Source organism: Mobula hypostoma, chromosome 2, assembly GCF_963921235.1.
Source record: "Mobula hypostoma chromosome 2, sMobHyp1.1, whole genome shotgun sequence".
Classification (NCBI taxonomy): Eukaryota; Metazoa; Chordata; class Chondrichthyes; order Myliobatiformes; family Myliobatidae; genus Mobula; species Mobula hypostoma.
Genome location: NC_086098.1, coordinates 160,586,755 through 160,606,466, shown reverse-complemented (window position 1 = coordinate 160,606,466; position 19,712 = coordinate 160,586,755). Strand labels below are relative to the sequence as shown.

The 19,712-nt window shown below is 43.0% G+C and overlaps 1 protein-coding gene across 4 annotated transcripts in view; it reads left to right on the top strand.

Moving 5' to 3' along the window:
- The window catches only part of tubd1 (tubulin, delta 1), a 64,007-nt gene that overhangs the window by 30,020 nt on the left and 14,275 nt on the right, over nucleotides 1-19,712 (top strand). For all 4 annotated transcript variants that reach the window (XR_010017055.1, XM_063040946.1, XM_063040945.1 and 1 more), the window contains one exon: nucleotides 4,114-4,278. Coding sequence is in view for 3 of the 4 variants with exons in the window: in XM_063040946.1 (XP_062897016.1) it covers nucleotides 4,114-4,278 (165 nt within the window). In the remaining variant the exon portion in view is untranslated. The remainder of the gene's footprint in view (nucleotides 1-4,113; nucleotides 4,279-19,712) is intronic.

Below are 19,712 nucleotides of genomic sequence, written 5' to 3'. Positions count from 1 at the left end.
AGTGACCTGGATGAGGAAGTGGAGGGATGGGTTAGTAAATTTACTGATAACACAAAGGTTGGGGGTGTTGTGGACAGTGTGGAGGGCTGTCAGAGGTTACAGCTGGACATTGATAGGATGCAAAACTGGGCTGAGAATTGGCAGATGGAGTTTAACCCAGGGAAGTGTGAGGTGGTTCATTTTAGTAGGTCAAATATGATGGCAGAATATAGTATTAATTGTAAGGCTCTTGGCAGTGTGGAGGATCAGGGGGATTTCGGGGTCTGAGTCCGTAGGACACTCAAAGCTGCTGCGCAGGTTGACTGTGTGGTTAAGAAGGCATATGGTGCATTGGCCTTCATCAATCATGGGATTGAGTTTAAGAGTCGAGAGGTAATGATGCAGCTATATAGAACCCTGGTCAGACTCCACTTGGAGTACTGCGTTCAGTTCTGTTTGCCTCACTACAGGAAGTAGGTGGAAACCATAGAAAGGGTGCAGAGGAGATTTTTTTCAATCTTTAAAACAATGTTTTTTTTCTTGAGACATCGTAAGTGTTGCCTACTTTGATATACTCTTGTTAATTTTGGATAATAATAATAATAAAAAGATTTGAAAAGAAAGGGTGTAGAGGAGATTTACAAGGATGTTGCCTGGATTGGGGAGCATGCCTTATGAGAATAGGTTGAGTGAACTCGGCCTTTTCTCCTTGGAGCGACGGAGGCTGAGAGGTGACCTAATAGAGGTGTATAAGATGATGAGAGACATTGATCGTGTCGATAGTCAGAGGCTTTTATCCAGAGCTGAGATGGCTAGCATGAGGGGGCACAGTTTTAAGGTGCTTGGAAGCAGGCACAGAGGAGATGTCAGGGGTAAGTTTTTTAACGCAGAGAGTGGTGAGTGTGTGGAATGGGCTGCCGGCGGCGGCGGTGGAGGCAGATACGATAGGGTCTTTTAAGAGACTCCTGGATGGCTACATGGAGCTTAGAAAAATAGAGGGCTATGGGTAACCCTAGGTAATTTCTAAGGTAAGGACATGTTTGGCACAGCTTTGCAGGCCAAAGGGCCTGTATTGTGCTGTAGGTTCTCTATGTTTCTATGATTTTAGTACTTTGCACCAGTCTTCATTCTGGAAGACACTAGCTGAGGACCAAAGGTCCGTGAGTGTCAGGGAGCAGAATGAGGAGACTAATGATAAAATAAGTCAAAGTAGTTTATAGTTTCTATAAAGGAAAATCTTGCCTGACAAATCTGTTAGAAGTCATTCCTGCCTGTGGCCATCAAATTTTACAACTCCTCCCTTGGAGGGTCAGACACCCTGAACCAATAGGCTGGTCCTGGACTTATTTCCTGGCATAATTTACATATTACTATTTAACTATTTATGGTTTTATTACTATTTATTATTTATGGAGCAACTGTAATGAAAACCAATTTCCCCCGGGATCAATAAAGTATGACTATGACTATTCTTCGAGGAAGTAACAAGCAGGCAGGATAAAAGAGAGGCAGTGGTTTTAATTTACTTGGATTTTCAGAAGGCATTTAATAAGGTACCATGCATGAGGCTGTTTAACTAAATAAAATCCCAAGGCATTACAGGATAGATTCTGGCATGGATAGAGGAATGGCTGACAGGCAGTAGGCATCAAGTGGAAATAAAGGGGGCCTTTTCTGGTTGGCTGGCAGTGACTTGTGGTGTTCCTCAGGGGTCAGTTTTGGGACAGTTTGTTAATGATTTAGATAATGGAACTGTTGGCTTTGTGGTAAAGTTTGCAGATGATACAAAGTTGGTGCTGAGGAAGCAATGCAATTGTAGAAGGACTTAGACAAATGCAAGAATGGGGGGAAAGTGGCAGACGGAATACAGTGTTGGGAAACGTATGATAATGCATTTTGGTAAAAGGTAAATGGGAAGAAAATTCAAACATCAGAGGTGAAAAGGGACTCAGGAGTACTTGTTCAGGATACCTAGAAGGTTAATTTGTAGGTTGAGTAATGGGGTCAAAGAAATGACAGATGAAGTTTGCATTAGTCTTCACTGTTGAAGACACTAGCAGTGTCCCAGATGTCCGTGAGTGAGTGAGTGAGTGCCATTGTTACTACAAACGAAAAAGTGCTAGGTCTAAACTATAAGGTCATAAGGTCGATAAGTCACCTGGACCAGATGGACTACATCCAAGAATTCTGAAAGAGGTTACTGAAGAGATAGCAGATGCTTTGGTTATGACCTGTTGAGAATCATCTGATTCTGGCATGGTTCCGGAGGAATGGAAAATTGCAAATATCACTCCACTCTTTAAGAGGGGAGGAGGGCAAAAGAAAGGAAATTATAGGCCGGTTAGGCTAACCTCATTGGTTGAGAAAGTGTTGGGAGTCCATTGTTAAGGATGAAGTTTCAGGGTAATTGGAATTAATGATAAAGTAAGTCATAATCAGTGTGAATCTGTAAAGGGAAATCTTGTCTGACAAATCTGCTGGAGTTCTTCAAGGAAGTAACAAAGCAGGGTGGTCAAAGGAGAGGCAATGGATGCCACTTACTGAAGGCAAACGCAATATTGGCACTCATTTTGGGGGAAATAGATTATAAAAAGCAAGGAGCTAATGCTGAGGCTAGTCAGGCCACACTTCAAGTATTGTCAACAGTTTTGGGTCCCATATCTCAGACAGGATGTGTTGTCATTGGAAAGAGCCGAAAGGAGGTTCACGAGGATGACTTTGGGAATGAAGGGGTTAATATATGAGGAGCATTTGGCAGCTTTGCGCCTGTACTCACTGGAGCTTAGAAGAATTTTGGGGGATCTTATTGAAACCTGTCCGATGTTGAAAGGACTAGATAAGATGGATGTGGAGAGGATGTTTCTTTTGGTGGGGGTGTCCAGAACTGGAGAGCACAACCTCAAAATTGAGGGGTGACCCTTTAGAACAAAGAAAGGAGGAGATTTTTTTTTTTAGCCAGAGAGTAGTGAATCTATGGAATGCTCTGCCACAGACAGCTGTAGAGCCAAAAATATGAGTATATTTAAAGCCAAAATTGATAGTTTCCTGATTGGTCAGGGCATCAAAGATTATGGCGAGAAGGTAGGTGTATGGGGTTGAGTTGGATGTGGGATCAGCCATGATAGAATGGCAGAGCAGACTCAATGGGCTAAATGGTCTAATTCTGCTCCTTTGTCTTGTGGTCTTGTGTCTTATGGACTCACGCCACCAGGTTCAGGAACACACACAAAATGCTGGAGGAAGTCAGCAGGTCAAGAAGCATCTGGAAAAGAGTAAACAGTGACGTTTCAGGCTGAGATCCTTCTTCAGGACTGAGGAGGGGAAAAGATGCCTGAATGAAAAGGTGGGGGGAGGGGAAAGAGGCTACCTGGAAGGTGCTAGGTGAAGCCAGGTGAGTGGGAATGGTCAAGGGTTGGACAAAAAAAGAATCTGATAGAAGAGGAGAGTGTACAATAGAAGAAAGGGAAGGAGGAGGGGACCCGGAGGAAGTAATAGGCAATTGAGAAGATATGAACGGTCAGAGTGAGGAATGGAAGGGGAGGGGGCATTTGTTCACCAGAAGGAGTAATCGATATTCATGCCATCAGTAGGAGGGTATCCATTGAATATAAGGTGTTGCTTCTCCACCCTGACAGTGGCCTCATCTTGGCAGAAGAGGAGGCTATGGATTGAAACATGGCTCAAGAATGGTTTTACCCTTCAACCATCAGGCTCTTAAACCAAAGGCGATAACTTCACTCATCTTTTCTTGCCCCATCGTTAAAATGTTCTCACAACTATGGACTCACTTTCAAGCATTCTTCACCTCATGTTCTCAGTATTCTCTTTCTATCATTCTATTTTTCCACAGTTTGTTTTCTTGTGCACACTGGTTAAACGCCAAAGTGATCTTTCATTGATTTTGTTATGATTATTATTCTATTATAGATTTATTGAGTATGCCTGCAAGAAAATGAATCTTGGGGATATATTTGGTAACATATCTGTAAAGTACTTGATAATAAATTTACTTTTAACTATGAAATAGAGCGATCAGCAGACAGCCAGCATCGATTCGGTGTCCTCCTGCTGTAGTGACTATTGATAAATTATTATCTTGAAGGTAGCAACCGTTCTTCAATTTTCTGCCTGCAGGTGATCTGCTGGAAAGTTTGGTAACTCATCCAGAGTATAAATTACTCGGCTTGATGAACATCCCACAGATGTCTGACATTTCTTTGCAGTTCAGTTCCTTTACCTGGTCAGGGCTACTGAAGCACCTGCGTCAAATGCTGATGGCCAATACAAAAATGGAAGCAGGTCAGTGATTGTCTGTTCCACAACAAACAGCATTTACTTTAGAAGTCATAAAATCATATAGCTTGCAAATGGACCGTTTGACCAAACTTGTACAGGTTCTTTGCTGGGCACCCTCCGTATTCATTACATCTTCCAGCCTGATGGGATGCATCCCAGAGTGCTGAAGGAATTGACGGAGGTTATAGTAGACGTGTTGGTAATCATTTATCAACTCCCTAGACTCTGGGTAGGTCCCGGCGGATTGGAAGACAGCAAATGTCGCACCACTTTTTAAAAAAGGAGGTGGGCAAAAGATGGGCAACTATAGGCCAGTTAGCTTAACATCTGTAGTCGGGAAAATGCCTGAAGCTGTCATTAAGGAAGAAGTAGTGAAACATTTCGAAAGGAGTGGTTCCATTAGACAGATGCAGCATGGATTCAGAAAGGGCAGGTTCTGTTTGACAAACTTACTGGAGTTCTTTGAGGACATAATGAGTGCAGTGGATAGAGGGTGTTACGTACCCCGTAACTGGGTTGCCAAACCAGCAGAAATGGACCACTTAGTTGGAGTCTGGATTACTGGAACTAGGAAAGTTTTATTAAAGAAATAAGTAACACAGTACTCTAATCGTAAGGATATAAATGCAACAGGTTAGCAATGATAAAACACACATGTACACAGAACTAGGGTAATAGGAATCAAACAAGCTCTATTGCAGTCTAGGGGTAAAATGATCAGTCTCAAGTGATGCGGAGTTCAGTTCAGCTTAGTACAGTTCACAGTAATTGCTGTTGTGCCATTGGAGAGAGAGAGAGATAATATGCAAATCTGATTCAGACAGACCTTTGTTCTTCGCAGTTAGCTTTCGGGCGAACCCTTTTATGTCTTCCGTGGTCACCGACTGTGACCCCTCCATTCCGGATACGACCATTCTTCCACGGTGAACCCAGCACCCAGGCAAGGGCGGACACACACACCAGGTTCCCACCGATCGTACCCTTTTCACCCTGTGCGTCTATGGTCGGTTCCCGCGACCAGACCTCCAAACTCCTACCAACTTGTGGGGGCACACTGCTTTTCCAGGGTCTCATTATCTCGTGATCTCGTGGTGTCGTGCCTTAACGAACCTGTTCCTTTTATCCCCCTGCTGGGGTATCGCTTGTCCATCAAACTTCAAACAGTTCAGGTTCAAAGCAATCGGTCTGTCAATACTCGGACTGGTGTCTCTTTCCGTTATCTCTCTCTCCTCTCTCATTAACATTTTGAATGTTTCTCCATTGTCTCACTTATCTCTCATTAGCATCAATCTTCTGATAACTTGGTTTTTCGTCACAAGGGGAACAGGTGGATGTCATATACTTGGATTTCCAGAAGGTGTTCGATAAGGTGCCGCACAAGAGACTTATAAATAAGATATGGGTGCATGGAGTCAGAGGAAGTGTATTGGCATGGATAGTGGATTGGTTAACCAATAGAAGGCAGAGAGTTGGTATAAATAGGTGTTTCTCTGGTTGGCAGTCTGTGATGAGTGGGGTGCCGCAGGGGTCGGTACTGGGCCCGCAGCTGTTTACCACTTACATTGATGATTTGGAAGAGGGGACTGAGTGTAGCGTAGCAAAATTTGCTGATGACACTAAACTGAGTGGAAAAGTAAATTGTTCAGAGGATGTGGAGAGTCTACAGAGGGACATACATAGGTTAAGTGAGTGGGCCAAGGTCTGGCAGATAGAATACAATGTCAGTAAATGCGAGATCATCCACTTTGGAAGGAATAATAGAAGAGCAGGTTATTATTTAAATGGTGAAAGATTGCAGCATGCTGTTGTGCAGAGGGACTTGGGAGTGCTTGTGCATGAATTGCAAGAAGTTGGCTTGCAGGCACAACAGGTTATTAAGAAGGCAAACGAACGTTGGCCTTCATTGCCAGAGGGATTGAATTCAAGAGCAGGGCGGTCATGCTGCAACTATACAGGGTACTGGTGAGGCCGCACCTGGAGTACTGTGTGCAGTTCTGATCTCCGTACTTGAGGAAGGATATACTGGCTTTGGTAACAGTGCAGAGGAGGTTAACCAGGTTGATTCCAGAGACGAAGGGGTTAACCTATGAGGAGAGATTGAGTTGCCTGGGACTATACTCTCTGGAATTCAGAAAAATGAGCGGGGATCTTATAGAAACATACAAAATTTTGAAAGGGGTAGATAAGATAGAAGTAGGAAAGTTGTTTCCATTAGTAGGTGAGACTAGAACTAGGGGACATTGCCTCAAGATTCAGGGGAGCAGGTTTAGGATGGAGATGGGGAGAAACTGTTTTTCCCAGAGAGTGGTGAATATATGGAATTCTCTGCCCAGGGAAGCAGTTGAGGCTTCTTCACTAAAGATATTTAAGATACTGTTGGATAGATTTTTACATAGTAGGGGAATTGAGGGTTGTAGGGAAAAGGCAGGTCGATGGAGCTGAGTTTACAGACAAATCAGCCATGATCTTATTGAATGGTGCGGCTCGATGGGCCGGATGGCCAACTCCTGCTCCTATTTCTTATGTTCTCATGTTCATTTGACCCATGGCCTTCTATGTCTCAGTGATTCAAGTGCTGGTCCAGGCATTTAATAAAATGCTGTTAGGAACAAAACTTCAACCTCTCTTTCACCCAACGCATTCTAAGTACAGTACTTACCACGCTCTGGATGAAGAAGCTCCTTCATATCTATGCTAAACCTTTTTCCCCTCAGCTAAGCTTGTGTCTTTTAGCTTTATCTATAAATTGGTAAATTGGTTTATTATTGTCACGTGTACCAAAGTACTGTAGAAAAACTTTGTTTTGCATGCCGTCCATACTGATCATTTCCTTACAACAGTACGTTAAGGTAGTACAAGGTAAAGGGATAACAGAATACAGAATAAAGTGTGATAACGACAGGAAAAATTATGGTGCAGGCAAACAATAAAGTGCAAGGTCATAATGAGGTAAATGGTGAGGTCAAGAGTCTATTTTATCTTAGTAGGGAGCCGTTAAATAGTCTTTTAACAAAAGAATAGCTGTCCTTGAGACCATGCCTTCACGCATTTATATCTTCTGCCCAGTGGGGGAGGGGGAGAAGAGAGAATATCCAGGGTGAGTGGGATATTTTATTATGCTGGCTACTTTACCAAGGCCATTATAAGTGTAGACAAAGTCCATGGAATTGGGGTCGGGAGGTGGGGTGTGGTTATTGGTGTCTGTGTATGCTGAGTTGTGTATAGCTCTGTAGTTTCTTGTAGACCATAAGATATAGGAGCAGAAGTAGGCCATCAGCCCCTCGAGTCTGCTCCGCCATTCAGTCATGGGCTGATCCAATTCTTCCAGCCATCCCCAATCCCTTGCCTTCTCCCCATACCCTTTGATGCCCTGGCTAATCAAGAATCTGTCTATCTCTGCCTTAAATGCACCCAATCACTTGGCCTCCACAGCCAGTCATGGCAACAAATTCCACAGATTTACCACCCTCTGACAATAGTAATTTCCCCGCATCTCTGTTCTAAATGGACGTCCTTCAATCCTGAAGTCGTGCCTTCTTGTCCTAGGCTCCTCCACCATGGGAAATAACTTTGCCATATCTAATCTGTTCAGGCCTTTTAACATGCAGAATGTTTCTATGAGATTCCCCCTCATTTTCCTGAACTCCGGGGAATACAGCCCAAGAGCTGCCAGACGTTTCTCATATGGTAACCCTTTCATTCCTGGAATCATTCTCATGGATCTTCTCTGAACCCCCTCCAATGTCAATATGACCTTTCTAAAATAGGAAGCCCAAAACTGCACACAATACTCCAAGTGTGGTCTCACGAGTGCCTTATAGAGCCTCAACATCACATCCCTGCTCTCATATTCTATACCTCTAGAAATGAATGCCAGCATTGCATTCGCCTTCTTCACCACCGACTCAACTTGGACGTTAACCTTAGGGTATCTTACACAAGAACTCCCAATTCCCTTTGCATCTCTGCATTTTAAATTCTCTCCCCATCTAAATAATAGTATGCCCATTTGTTTCTTCCACCATAGTGCATGACCATATACTTTCCAACATTGTATTTCATTTGCCACTTCTTTGCCCATTCCCCTAAACTATCTAAGTCTCTCTGCAGACACTCTGTCTCCTCAACTATCTTTATATCATCAGCAAATTTAGCCACAAATCCATTAATACTGTAGTCCAAATCATTGGCATACATCGTAAAAAGCAGCGGTCCCAACACCAACCCCTGTGGAACTCCACTGGTAACCGGCAGCCAGCCAGAATACGATCCCTTTATTCCCACTCTCTGTTTTCTGCCTAACAGCCAATGCTCCACCCATGCTAGTAACTTCCCTGTAATTCCATGGACTCTTATCTTGTTAAACAGCCTCATGTGCGGCCTTCTGAAAATCCAAGTACACCACATCTACTGCATCTCCTTTGTCTACCCTGCTTGTAATTTCCTCAAAAAATTGCTGTAAGTTAGCCAGGCAGGATTTTCCTTTCAGGAAACCATGCTGCCTTTGGCCTATCTTGTCATGTGCCTCCAGGTATTCCATAATCTCATCCCTAACAATCAATTCCAACAACTTACCAACCACTGATGTCAAGCTAAGAGGTCTATAGTTTCCTTTCTGCTATCTCCCACCCTTCTTATAGGAGAGGACTGCCATACCAAACCATGATGCATCCAGGTAGAATACTGTCTATCGTGCATTGATAAAACTTAATAAGGGTCAAAGGAGATATGCAAAATTTCTTTAGCCTCCTGAGGAGGTGGAAATGCTGGTATGCTTTTTTAGCCAGGGCATCAGTGTGCTTGGATCGGGACATGTTATCAGTGATGTTCACACCTAGAAATTTGAAGTTCTGAACCCTGTTGACCTCAACACCATTGATATAGACAGGAGCATGTGCAAGGCCCTCCTTCATGAAGCCAATGGCCAGCTCTTTTATTAACATTGAGGAAAAAGTTGTTGCCATGACACCATGTCACTGGTGTCTCTATCTCCTTCCTGTACTCTGACTCATCATTATTTGAGATACGGCATAGTATGGAGTTAGAGCAGAATCTTGGCATGCGCTTGTGATTGTTTAGGGAATAGAGTAGGGGACCAAAAGGACGCAACCTTGTGTGGTGCCAGTGTTGAGAATAATCATGATGGAGGTGTTTCTGCCTATCCTTTCTAATTCTGGTATGTTGGTCAATATATCAGGGATGCAGTAGCAGAGTGAGATGTTGATACTTAGGTTTAAGAGTTTGGAGATGGATTTACTCGGAATTATGCTCTTGAAGAATGAACTGTAGTCAACAAGCAATAGTCTAACATAGTTATCATTGCTGTCCATATGCTCCAGAGTTAAGTCCAGAATGCCATTTCTTAACCAGCTGCAGCCAACTGCTGCTTAACATTTGCAGTTTGTGCATGAAACATAAAAATATAGAAAACATACAGCACAATACAGGCCCTTCGGCCCACAATGCTGTACCAAACATGTTCCCACCTTAGAACTACCTAGGCTTTACCCATAACCCTCTTTTTTTCCAAGCTCCATGTAACCATCCAGGAGTCTCTTAAAAGACCCTATCGTTTCGGCCTCCACCACCACCGCCGGCAGCCCATTCCACACACTCCCCAATCTGTGCATAAAAAACCTGCCTCTGACATCTCCTCTGTACCTTCTTCCAGAATGGCAGGCAGTGACTAGTGGGGTACCGCAAGGCTCAGTGCTGGGACCCCAGTTGTTTACAATATATATTAATGACTTGGATGAGGGAATTAAATGCAGCATCTCCAAGTTTGCGGATGACACGAAGCTGGGTGGCAGTGTTAGCAGTGAGGAGGATGCTAAGAGGATGCAGGGTGGCTTGGATAGGTTGGGTGAGTGGGCAAATTGATGGCAGATGCAATTTAATGTGGATAAATGTGAAGTTATCCACTTTGGTGGCAAAAATAGGAAAACAGATTATTATCTGAATGGTGGCCGATTAGGAAAAGGGGAGGTGCAACGAGACCTGGGTGTCATTATACACCAGTCATTGAAAGTGGGCATGCAGGTACAGCAGGCAGTGAAAAAGGCGAATGGTATGCTGGCATTTATAGCGAGAGGATTCGAGTACAGGAGCAGGGAGGTACTACTGCAGTTGTACAGGGCCTTGGTGAGACCACACCTGGAGTATTGTGTGCAGTTTTGGTCCCCTAATCTGAGGAAAGACATCTTTGCCATAGAGGGAGTACAAAGAAGGTTCACCAGATTGATTCCTGGGATGGCAGGACTTTCATATGAAGAAAGACTGGATGAACTAGGCTTGTACTCGTTGGAATTTAGAAGATTGAGGAGGATCTGATTGAAACGTATAAAATCCTAAAGGGATTGGACAGGCTAGATGCAGGAAGATTGTTCCCGATGTTGGGGAAGTCCAGAACGAGGGGTCACAGTTTGAGGATAAGGGGGAAGCATTTTAGGACTGAGATGAGGAAAAACTTCTTCACACAGAGAGTGGTGAATCTGTGGAATTCTCTGCCACAGGAAACAGTTGAGGCCAGTTCATTGGCTATATTTAAGAGGGAGTTAGATATGGCCCTTGTGGCTACGGGGATCAGGGGGTATGGAGGGAAGGCTGGTGCAGGGTTCTGAGTTGGATGATCAGCCATGATCATAATAAATGGCGGTGCAGGCTCGAAGGGCTGAATGGCCTACTCCTGCACCTATTTTCTATGTTTCTATGTACCTTAAAAGTATGCCTCTCGTGCTAGCCATTTCAGCCCTGGGGAAAAGCCTCTGACTATCCATATGATCAATGCCTCTCATTATCTTGTACACCTCTATCAAGTCACCTCTCATCCTCTGTCTCTCCAAGGAAAAAAGACCGAGTTCACTCAACCTATTCTCATAAGGCATACTCCCCAATCAAGGAAACATCCTTGTAAATCTTCTTTGCACCCTTTCGATAGTTTCCACGTCCTTCCTGTAGTGAGGCGACAAGAATTGAACAGGTACTCCCGGTGGGGTCTGACCAGGATCCTATGTAGCTGCAACATTATCTCTCGGCTCTTAAACTCAATCCCACGATTCATGAAGGCCAATGCACTGTATGCCTTCTTAACCACAGAGTCAACCTGCGTAGCAGCTTTGAGTGTCCTCTGGACTCGGACCACAAGATCCCTCTGATCTTCCACACTGCCAAGAGTCTTACCATTAATGCTATATTCTGCCATCATATTTGACCTACTAAAATGAACCACCTCACACTTATCTGGGTTGAACTCCATCTGCCACTTCTCAGTCCAGTTTTGCATCCCATCAATGTCCCGCTGTAACCTCTGACAGCCCTCCACACTATCCACAACACCCCCAACCTTTGTATCATCAGCAAATTTACTAACCCATCCCTCCACTTCCTCATCCAGGTCATTTATAAAAATCACAAAGAGTAGGGATCCCAGAACAGATCCCTGAGACACACCACTGGTCACCAGCCACCATGCAGAATATGACCCGTCCACAACCACTCTTTGCCTTCTGTGACCAAGCCAGTTCTGGATCCACAAAGCAATGTCCCCTTGGATCCCACGCCCCCTTACTTTCTCAATAAGCCTTGCATGGGGTACCTTATCAAATGCCTTGCTGAAATCCATATACACTACATCTACGGCTCTACCTTCATCAATGCATTTAGTCACATCTCAAAAAATTCAATGAGGCTCGTAAGGCACGACCTGCCTTTGACAAAAAGCCATGCTGACTATTCCTAATCATATTATACCTCTCCAAATGTTCATGAATCCTGCCTCTCAGGATCTATCTCCATCAATTTACCAACCACTGAAGTAAGACTCACTGGTCTATAATTTCGTGGGCTATCTCTACTCCCTTTCTTGAACAATGGAACAACATCCACGGCCCTCCAATCCTCCGGAACCTTTCCCGTCCTCAAAGATCATTGCCAGAGGCTCAGCATTCTCCTCCCTCGCTTCCCACAGTTGCCTGGGGTATATCCCATCTGGTCCTGGTGACTTATCCAACTTGATGCTTTCCAAAAGCTCCAGCACATCTTCTTCCTTAATATCTACATTCTCAAGCTTTTCAGTCCACTGCAGGTCATCCCTACAGTCGCCAAGATCCTTTTCCGTAGTGAAGCAAAGTATTCATTAAGTACCTCTGCTATTTCCTCCTGTTCCATACACATTTTTCAACTGTCACACTTGATTGGTCCTATTCTCTCATGTCTTATCCTCTTGCTCTTCACATACTTGTCGAATGCCATGGGGTTTTCCTTAATCCTGTCCACCAATGCTTTCCCATAGCCCCTCCTGGCTCTCCTAATTTCATTCTTAAGCTCCTTCCTGCTAGCCTTATAACATAACCATATAACAATTACAGCATGGAAACAGGCCATCTTGGCCCTTCTAGTCCGTGCCGAACTCTTACCCTATCCTAGTCCCACCGACCTGCCCTCAGCCCATAATCTTCTAGATTACTATCATTACCTAGTTTTTTGAACCTTTCGTAAGCTCTTCTTCTTGACTAGATTTACAACAGCCTTTGTACAAAACTGATCTTGTACCCTACCATCCTTTCCATGTCTCATTGGAATGTACCTACTCAGAACGCTACGCAAATATCCCCTGAACATTTGCCACATTTCTTCTATACGTTTCCCTGAGAACATCTGTTTCGAATTTATGCTTCCGAGTTCCTGCCTGATAGCCTCATATTTCCCCTTACTCCAATTAAATGTTTCCCTAACTTGTCCCTCTCCAATGCTATGGTAAAGGAGATAGAATTGTGATCACTATCTCCAAAATGCTCTCCCTCTGAGAGACCTGACACCTGACCAGGTTCATTTCTCAATACCACATCAAGTACAGCCTCTCCCCTTGGAGGCTTCTCTACATATTGTGTCAAGAAACCTTCCTGAACACACCTAACAAACTCTACCCCATCTAAACCCCTCAATCCAGGGAAATGCCAATCAATATTTGGGAAATTAAAATCTCCCACCACAACAACCCTGTTGTTATTACTCCTGTCTAGAATCTGTCTCCCTATCTGCTCTTCGATGTCCCTGTTACTATTGGGTGGTCTTATAAAAAACGCCCAGTAGAGTTATTGACTCCTTCCTGTTCCTAACTTCCACCCACAGAAACTCTAGACAATCCCTCTATGACTTCCTCCTTTTCTTTAGCCATGACACTATCTCTGATCAACAGTGCCATGCCCCCACCTCTTTTGCCTCCCTCCCTATTCTTTCTGAAACATCTAAAGCCTGGCACTTGAAGTAGCCATTCCTGCCCCTGCACCATCCAAGTCTCTGTACTGGCCACAACATCATAGCACCAAGTCCTGATCCATGCTCTAAGCTCATTCGCCTTATTCATGATACTCCTCGCATTAAAATAGACACATCTCAAGCTATCAGACTGAGCACATCCCTTCTCTATCACCAGCCTATCCTCCCTTTCGCGCTATCTCCAAGCTTTCTCTATTTGTGAGCCAACTTCCCTTTCCTCCTTCACTTCAGTTCGGTTCCCAGCCCCAGCAATTCTAGTTTAAACTCTCCCCAATAGCCTTAGCAAACCTTCCCGCCAGTATATTGGTCCCCCTGGGATTCAAGTGCTACCCGTCCTTTTTGTACAGGTCACACCTGCCCCAGAAGAGGTCCCAATGATCCAGAAAACTGAATCCCTGCCCCCTGTTCCAATGTCTCAGCCACGCATTTATCCTCCACCTCGTTCTATTCCTATTCTTACTGTCACGTGGCACAGGCAGTAATCCTGAGATTACTACCTTTGAGGTCCTGCTTCTCAACTTCTTTCCTAACTCCCTGTAGTCTGTTTTCAGGACCTCCTTCCCTTCCAGGATATCATGGACGCGATCAGAAACATCCCGGACCCTGGCACCTGGGAGGCAAACTACCATCTGCGTTTCTTTCCTACGTCCACAGAATCGCCTATCTGACCCCCTAACTATAGAGTCTCCTAGCACTGCTGCCATTGTCTTCCTTTCCCTACCCTTCTGAGCCACAGGGCCAGACTCTGTGCCAGAGGCGTAGCCGCTGTTGTTTCCCCCAGGTAGGCCGTTCCCCCTCCCCCCAACAGTACTCAAGCAGGAATACTTATTGTTAAGGGGACAGCCACCGGGGTACTCCCTAGTACCTGCTTTTTGCCCTTCCCTCTCCTGACTGTTACCCACTTCTCTATCTCCCGAGGCCCCGGTGTGACTACCTGCCTATAGCTCTTCTCTAGCAGCTCCTCACTCTCCCTGACCACACGAAGGTCATCAAGCTGCAGCTCCAGTTCCCTAACACGGTCTCTCAGGAGCTGCAGCTCGATGTACCTGGTGCAGATGTCATCGTCCGGGAGGCCGAGAGTCTCCAGGACCTCCCACAATTCTTTTATGTTTAGTGTTAGTTTATTCTCTGGCCTGTTTCTGGCTTAGTTTTGGGTCTTTGTAGGTGGAGGGTGGGAGGATTGTGGCTATTAGTTTTTTCAATTGGGCTGACTTAGAATTACAAAAATGCCTGCAGTGTCGTGACTTCCGGTTCCTTTCTGAATTTTTGTTCCTCTTCTGATTTCATGAGTTTACATTATGGTTAACTCTTTATATACCAAAGGGTTGCTTCAAGGAAAATATGGCTCAGATTATTAATTTTGTGCCTTGGAATACAAATGGTTTAAACCATCCGATTAAACGGAAAAAGATTTTTAAAGTATTCCAAAAACTGAATGCTCATATTATTTTTGCACAAGAAACTCGTGAGGAAAGAGGATAATCAACGTTTTTTTAGGTTTTGGAAGGAATAACAGTATCATCTGAATTCTCAGGCCAAAGTAAAAGGAGTTTCAATTTTTATAGATTCCTCAATTACATTTGTCCATCATAACATCGTTTCAGATCGGAAAGGCAGATTTTTGTTGATTACTGGGTTACTTTTTAATAAAAAAGTTGTTATGGTTAATGTCTATGCTCCAAACATGGACGATCCCAAATTTTTAAGCATTTATTTACTTATTTTCCTAATTTAAATGAGTATATGTTGATAATGGGTGGTGATTTTAATTGTTGTTTAAATCCCTTGATGAATAGATCCATATCTAGTCAGGCTTTACTGAATAAGTTGGCTACTCTTATCAATTCTTTTATGATCAGTTCTAGAATTTCAGAAATTTGGAGATTTCTGCACCCTAAGGATAGAGTTTTCACATTCTTCTCACATGTTTATCATTCTTATTATGGAATTGACTGCTTTTTTATTGACTCTCGTTTAATTCCATCTGTGATTGACTGTAACTATGACATTATTGCCATTTCTGATCATGCTCCAATGAAACTTTCTATCAAGTTAATGGATACATTTCCTAGTACTAGATAATGGTGGTTTAATTCCAATCTGCTTCAAGACTCGGATTTTGTTAAATTTATCAAGGAATAGATTGATTTCTTCTTTTCAACTAATATTATGGAAGAAATTGGAGGAGAGGAGAAGATGGCGGCGCGACGCAGCTCTCAGGTGGTGATGTCTGTTATTTGTCAAGTAGGGTGCCACGCACAATCCTGATTTGAATTTTTGTTTTCAACCCTCTATTATGGATCAAGCCTATTTGGCTTGGAAAACCAAAGGTATATTATGATTTTGTGATCTATTTTTGGATAATTGTTTCATTTCCTTTGAATAATTATCTAATAAATATAATTTGCCTAGATCCCATTTCTTTAGATATTTACAGATCAGAAACTTTTTAAATACTGTTTTTCATACCTTCCCGACTCTATATCCATTGGATATTTTGGAAAAAATTTTAGATTTAAATCCTTTTCAGAAAGGTGTAATAGCAACTATTTTAATATAATTATGAAAATACGTCCAGATGTATCTAATAAAAATAAGAATGATTGGTTGAGAAAGGGAACTTAAGCTTACTTTACCTATTGAAAAATGGGAAAAAATTCTTCAATTAGTTAACTCATCTTCTATACGTGCTAAACATGCGTTCATACAGTAAGTAGTACATATGTCTAAGGATAAATTAGCTTGTTATTACTCCCATATAAATCCTGTATGTGATAGATGTCACTCTGAGATAGCTTCATTAACTCATGTGTTCTGGTTAAGTCCTTTTTTGAAAAGATACTGGAAAGATATCTTTGATATAATTTCAACTGTTCTGAGTATTGATTTATAACCTCACCCTATTAGATTAGATTATGAGGACACGCAGTCCTCTTTTATTGTCATTTAGTAATGCATGCATTAAGAAATAATACAATATTCCTCCGGTGTGATATCACAGAAACGTAGGACAGACCAAGACTGAAAAACTGACAAAAACCACATAATTATAACATATAGTTACAACAGAGCAACAATACCATAACTTGATGAAGAACAGGCCATTGGCACAGTAAAAAAAGTTCAAAGTCTCTCGAAAGTCCCACATCACGCAGACAGGAGAAGGAAGAAAACTATCCCTGCTATGCCTGACCACAGTCTGACTCTGAGTCATCCAAAAACTTCGAGTCAGCCCTCCGACACCGAGTACCGAGCACCATCTCTGCCGAACGCTTCGACCCCAGCCTCAGTCAGCAGCAGGCAAAGCCGGGGATTTTGGGGCCTTCCCTCTGGAGATTCTCGATCACACAGTGAACCGGCATTTCAGAAATTTCTCCAGATGTTCCTCTGTGCTTCTCACATCTGTCTCCATCAAATCAGAATTGTGCACGGCATCCTACTTACGATATCAAATACGATATCATTTCACCGGAGAGCCACACGCGCTGCGTCACGCTGCCATCTTCTCCTCCGGCCAAACTGCAATTTTTGATTTACCAATGAAAGAACCAAATCACTTAACCTCTTCAGCTCGTTGAATGATTGCATTTCTTACATTAATGGCTAGAAGATCCATTTTGCTGAATTGGAAAGAAATCAATCCTCCCACAACATTTCATTGGTTCTCTCAAACTATGGGTGTGTTTAAATTTAGAAAAAATTAGAAGTGTCATTTATGATCCTTCTATTAAATTCAAAAAGACTTGGAGGCCATTTATTCAACACTTTCTATGATGTAATTTGACCTTTTCGAAACCTATTCTATTTCTTTTAAATATATGGAGAGAGGAGCGGAGTCGACGACACTAATGGTTCTTTTTGACGTTACACAACAGCCCATGTCTTTTTCTTTTCTTTAGTTTACATGTTTAGCACTGTTTAGATTTTTTTTGGGGGGGGTGTTTTTTCCCTTTTTTCATGCTATTTCTGTTTTTTCTATATTATATTGGTATTTTGTACGATTTTGAGAGGTTTAGTATTTGTGTGCCAACTGAGTTTATATTTATATATGTTAATTATTAACAATGTAATCCCAATAGCTTTGTATTAATGCTTTGTTATGTTTAACATTTTGATATTAATAAAAACCATATATAACCATATAACAATTACAGCACGTAAACAGGCCATCTCGGCCCTTCTAGTCCGTGCGACCTGCACTCAGCCCATAACCCTCCATTCCTTTCCTGTCCATATATCTGTCCAATTTAACTTTAAACGACGACATCGAACCTGCCTCAACCACTTCTGCTGGAAGCTCATTCCACACAGCTACCACACTCTGAGTAAAGAAGTTCCCCCTCATGTTACCCCTAAACTTTTGCCCTTTAACTCTCAACTTATGTCCTCTTGTTTGAATCTCCCCTACTCTCAATGGAAAAAGCCTATCCACGTCAACTCTATCTATCCCCCTCATAACTTTAAACACTTCTATCAAGTCCCCTCTCAGCCTTCTACACTCCAAAGAAAAAAGACCCAATGCGTTCAACCTTTCTCTGTAACTTAGGAGATGAAACCCAGGTAACATTTTAGTAAACCTCCTCTGTACTCTCTCAATTTTATTGACATCTTTCCTATAATTCGGTGACCAGAACTGTACACAATACTCCAAATTTGGCCTTACCAATGCCTTATACAATTTCAACATTACATCCCAACTCCTATACTCAATTCTCTGATTAATAAAGGCCAGCATACCAAAAGCTTTCTTCACCACCCTATCCACATGAGATTCCACCTTCAGGGAACTATACACCATTATTCCTAGATCTCCCTGTTCTACTGCATTCTTCAATGCCCTACCATTTACCATGTATGTCCTATTTTGATTAGTCCTACCAAAATGTAAGCATCTCACATTTTTCAGCATTAAACTCCATCTGCCATCTTTCAGCCCACTCTTCTAACTGGCCTAAATCTCGCTGCAAGCTTTGAAAACCTACTTCATTATCCACAACGCCACCTATCTTAGTATCATCTGCATACTTACTAATCCAATTTACCACCCCATCATCCAGATCATTAATGTATATGACAAACACAAACAACATTGGACCCAGTACAGATCCCTGAGGCACACCTACACACCGTCCTCCAATCTGACACACAGTTATCCACCACTACTCTCTGGTGTCTCCCATCCAGCCACTGCTGAATCCATTTTACTACTTCGATATTAATGCCGAACGATTGAACCTTCCTAACTAACCTTCCGTGTGGAACCTTGTCAAAGGCCTTACTGAAGTCCATATAGACAACATCCACTGCTTTACCCTCGTCAACTTTCCTAGTAGCGTCTTCAAAAAATTCAATAAGATTTGTCAAACATGACCTTCCACGCACAAATCCATGTTGACTGCTCCTAATCAGACCCTGTCTATCCAGATCATTATATATACCATCCCTAAGAATACTTTCCATCAATTTACCCACCACCGACGTCAAACTCACAGATTGAAAAAGAAAAGAAAACAAGAAGATAAGTAGATAATGTGAGGGATGCTTATGTGAGAATGCTGTTCTTGGACTACAGTTCAGCATTCAACACAATAATCCCTCCAGGCTCGACAAGAAGCTCAGAGACCTCGGCCTTCACCCTGCCTTGTATAGCTGGATCCTGTACTTCCTGTCAGATCGCCAGCAGGTGGTAAGAGTGGGCTCCCTCACCTCTACCCCTCTGAGCCTCAACACAGGTGCCCATCGGGGCTGTGTACTAAGCCCCCTCCTTTACTCTCTGTATACCGATGACTGTGTCACCACCTACAGTTCCAATCTGCTGATTAAATTTGCTGACAACACCACACTGATTGGCCTAATCTCAAATAATAACGAGGCAGCCTACAGAGAAGAAGTCATCACCCTGACACAGTGGTGTCAAGAAAACAACCTCTCCCTCAACATTGCAAAAACAAAGGAACTGGTTGTGGACTACAGGAGGAATGGAGACAGGCTAACCCCTACAGACATCAATGGATCTGGGGTTGAGAGGATGAGCAGCTCTAAGTTTCTTGGCATAAACATCACTGAGGACCTCACATGGTCTGTACAAACCAGCTGTGTGGTGAAAAAGGCACAGCAGTGCCTCTTTCAACTCAGATGGTTGAAGAAGTTTGGTGTGGGCC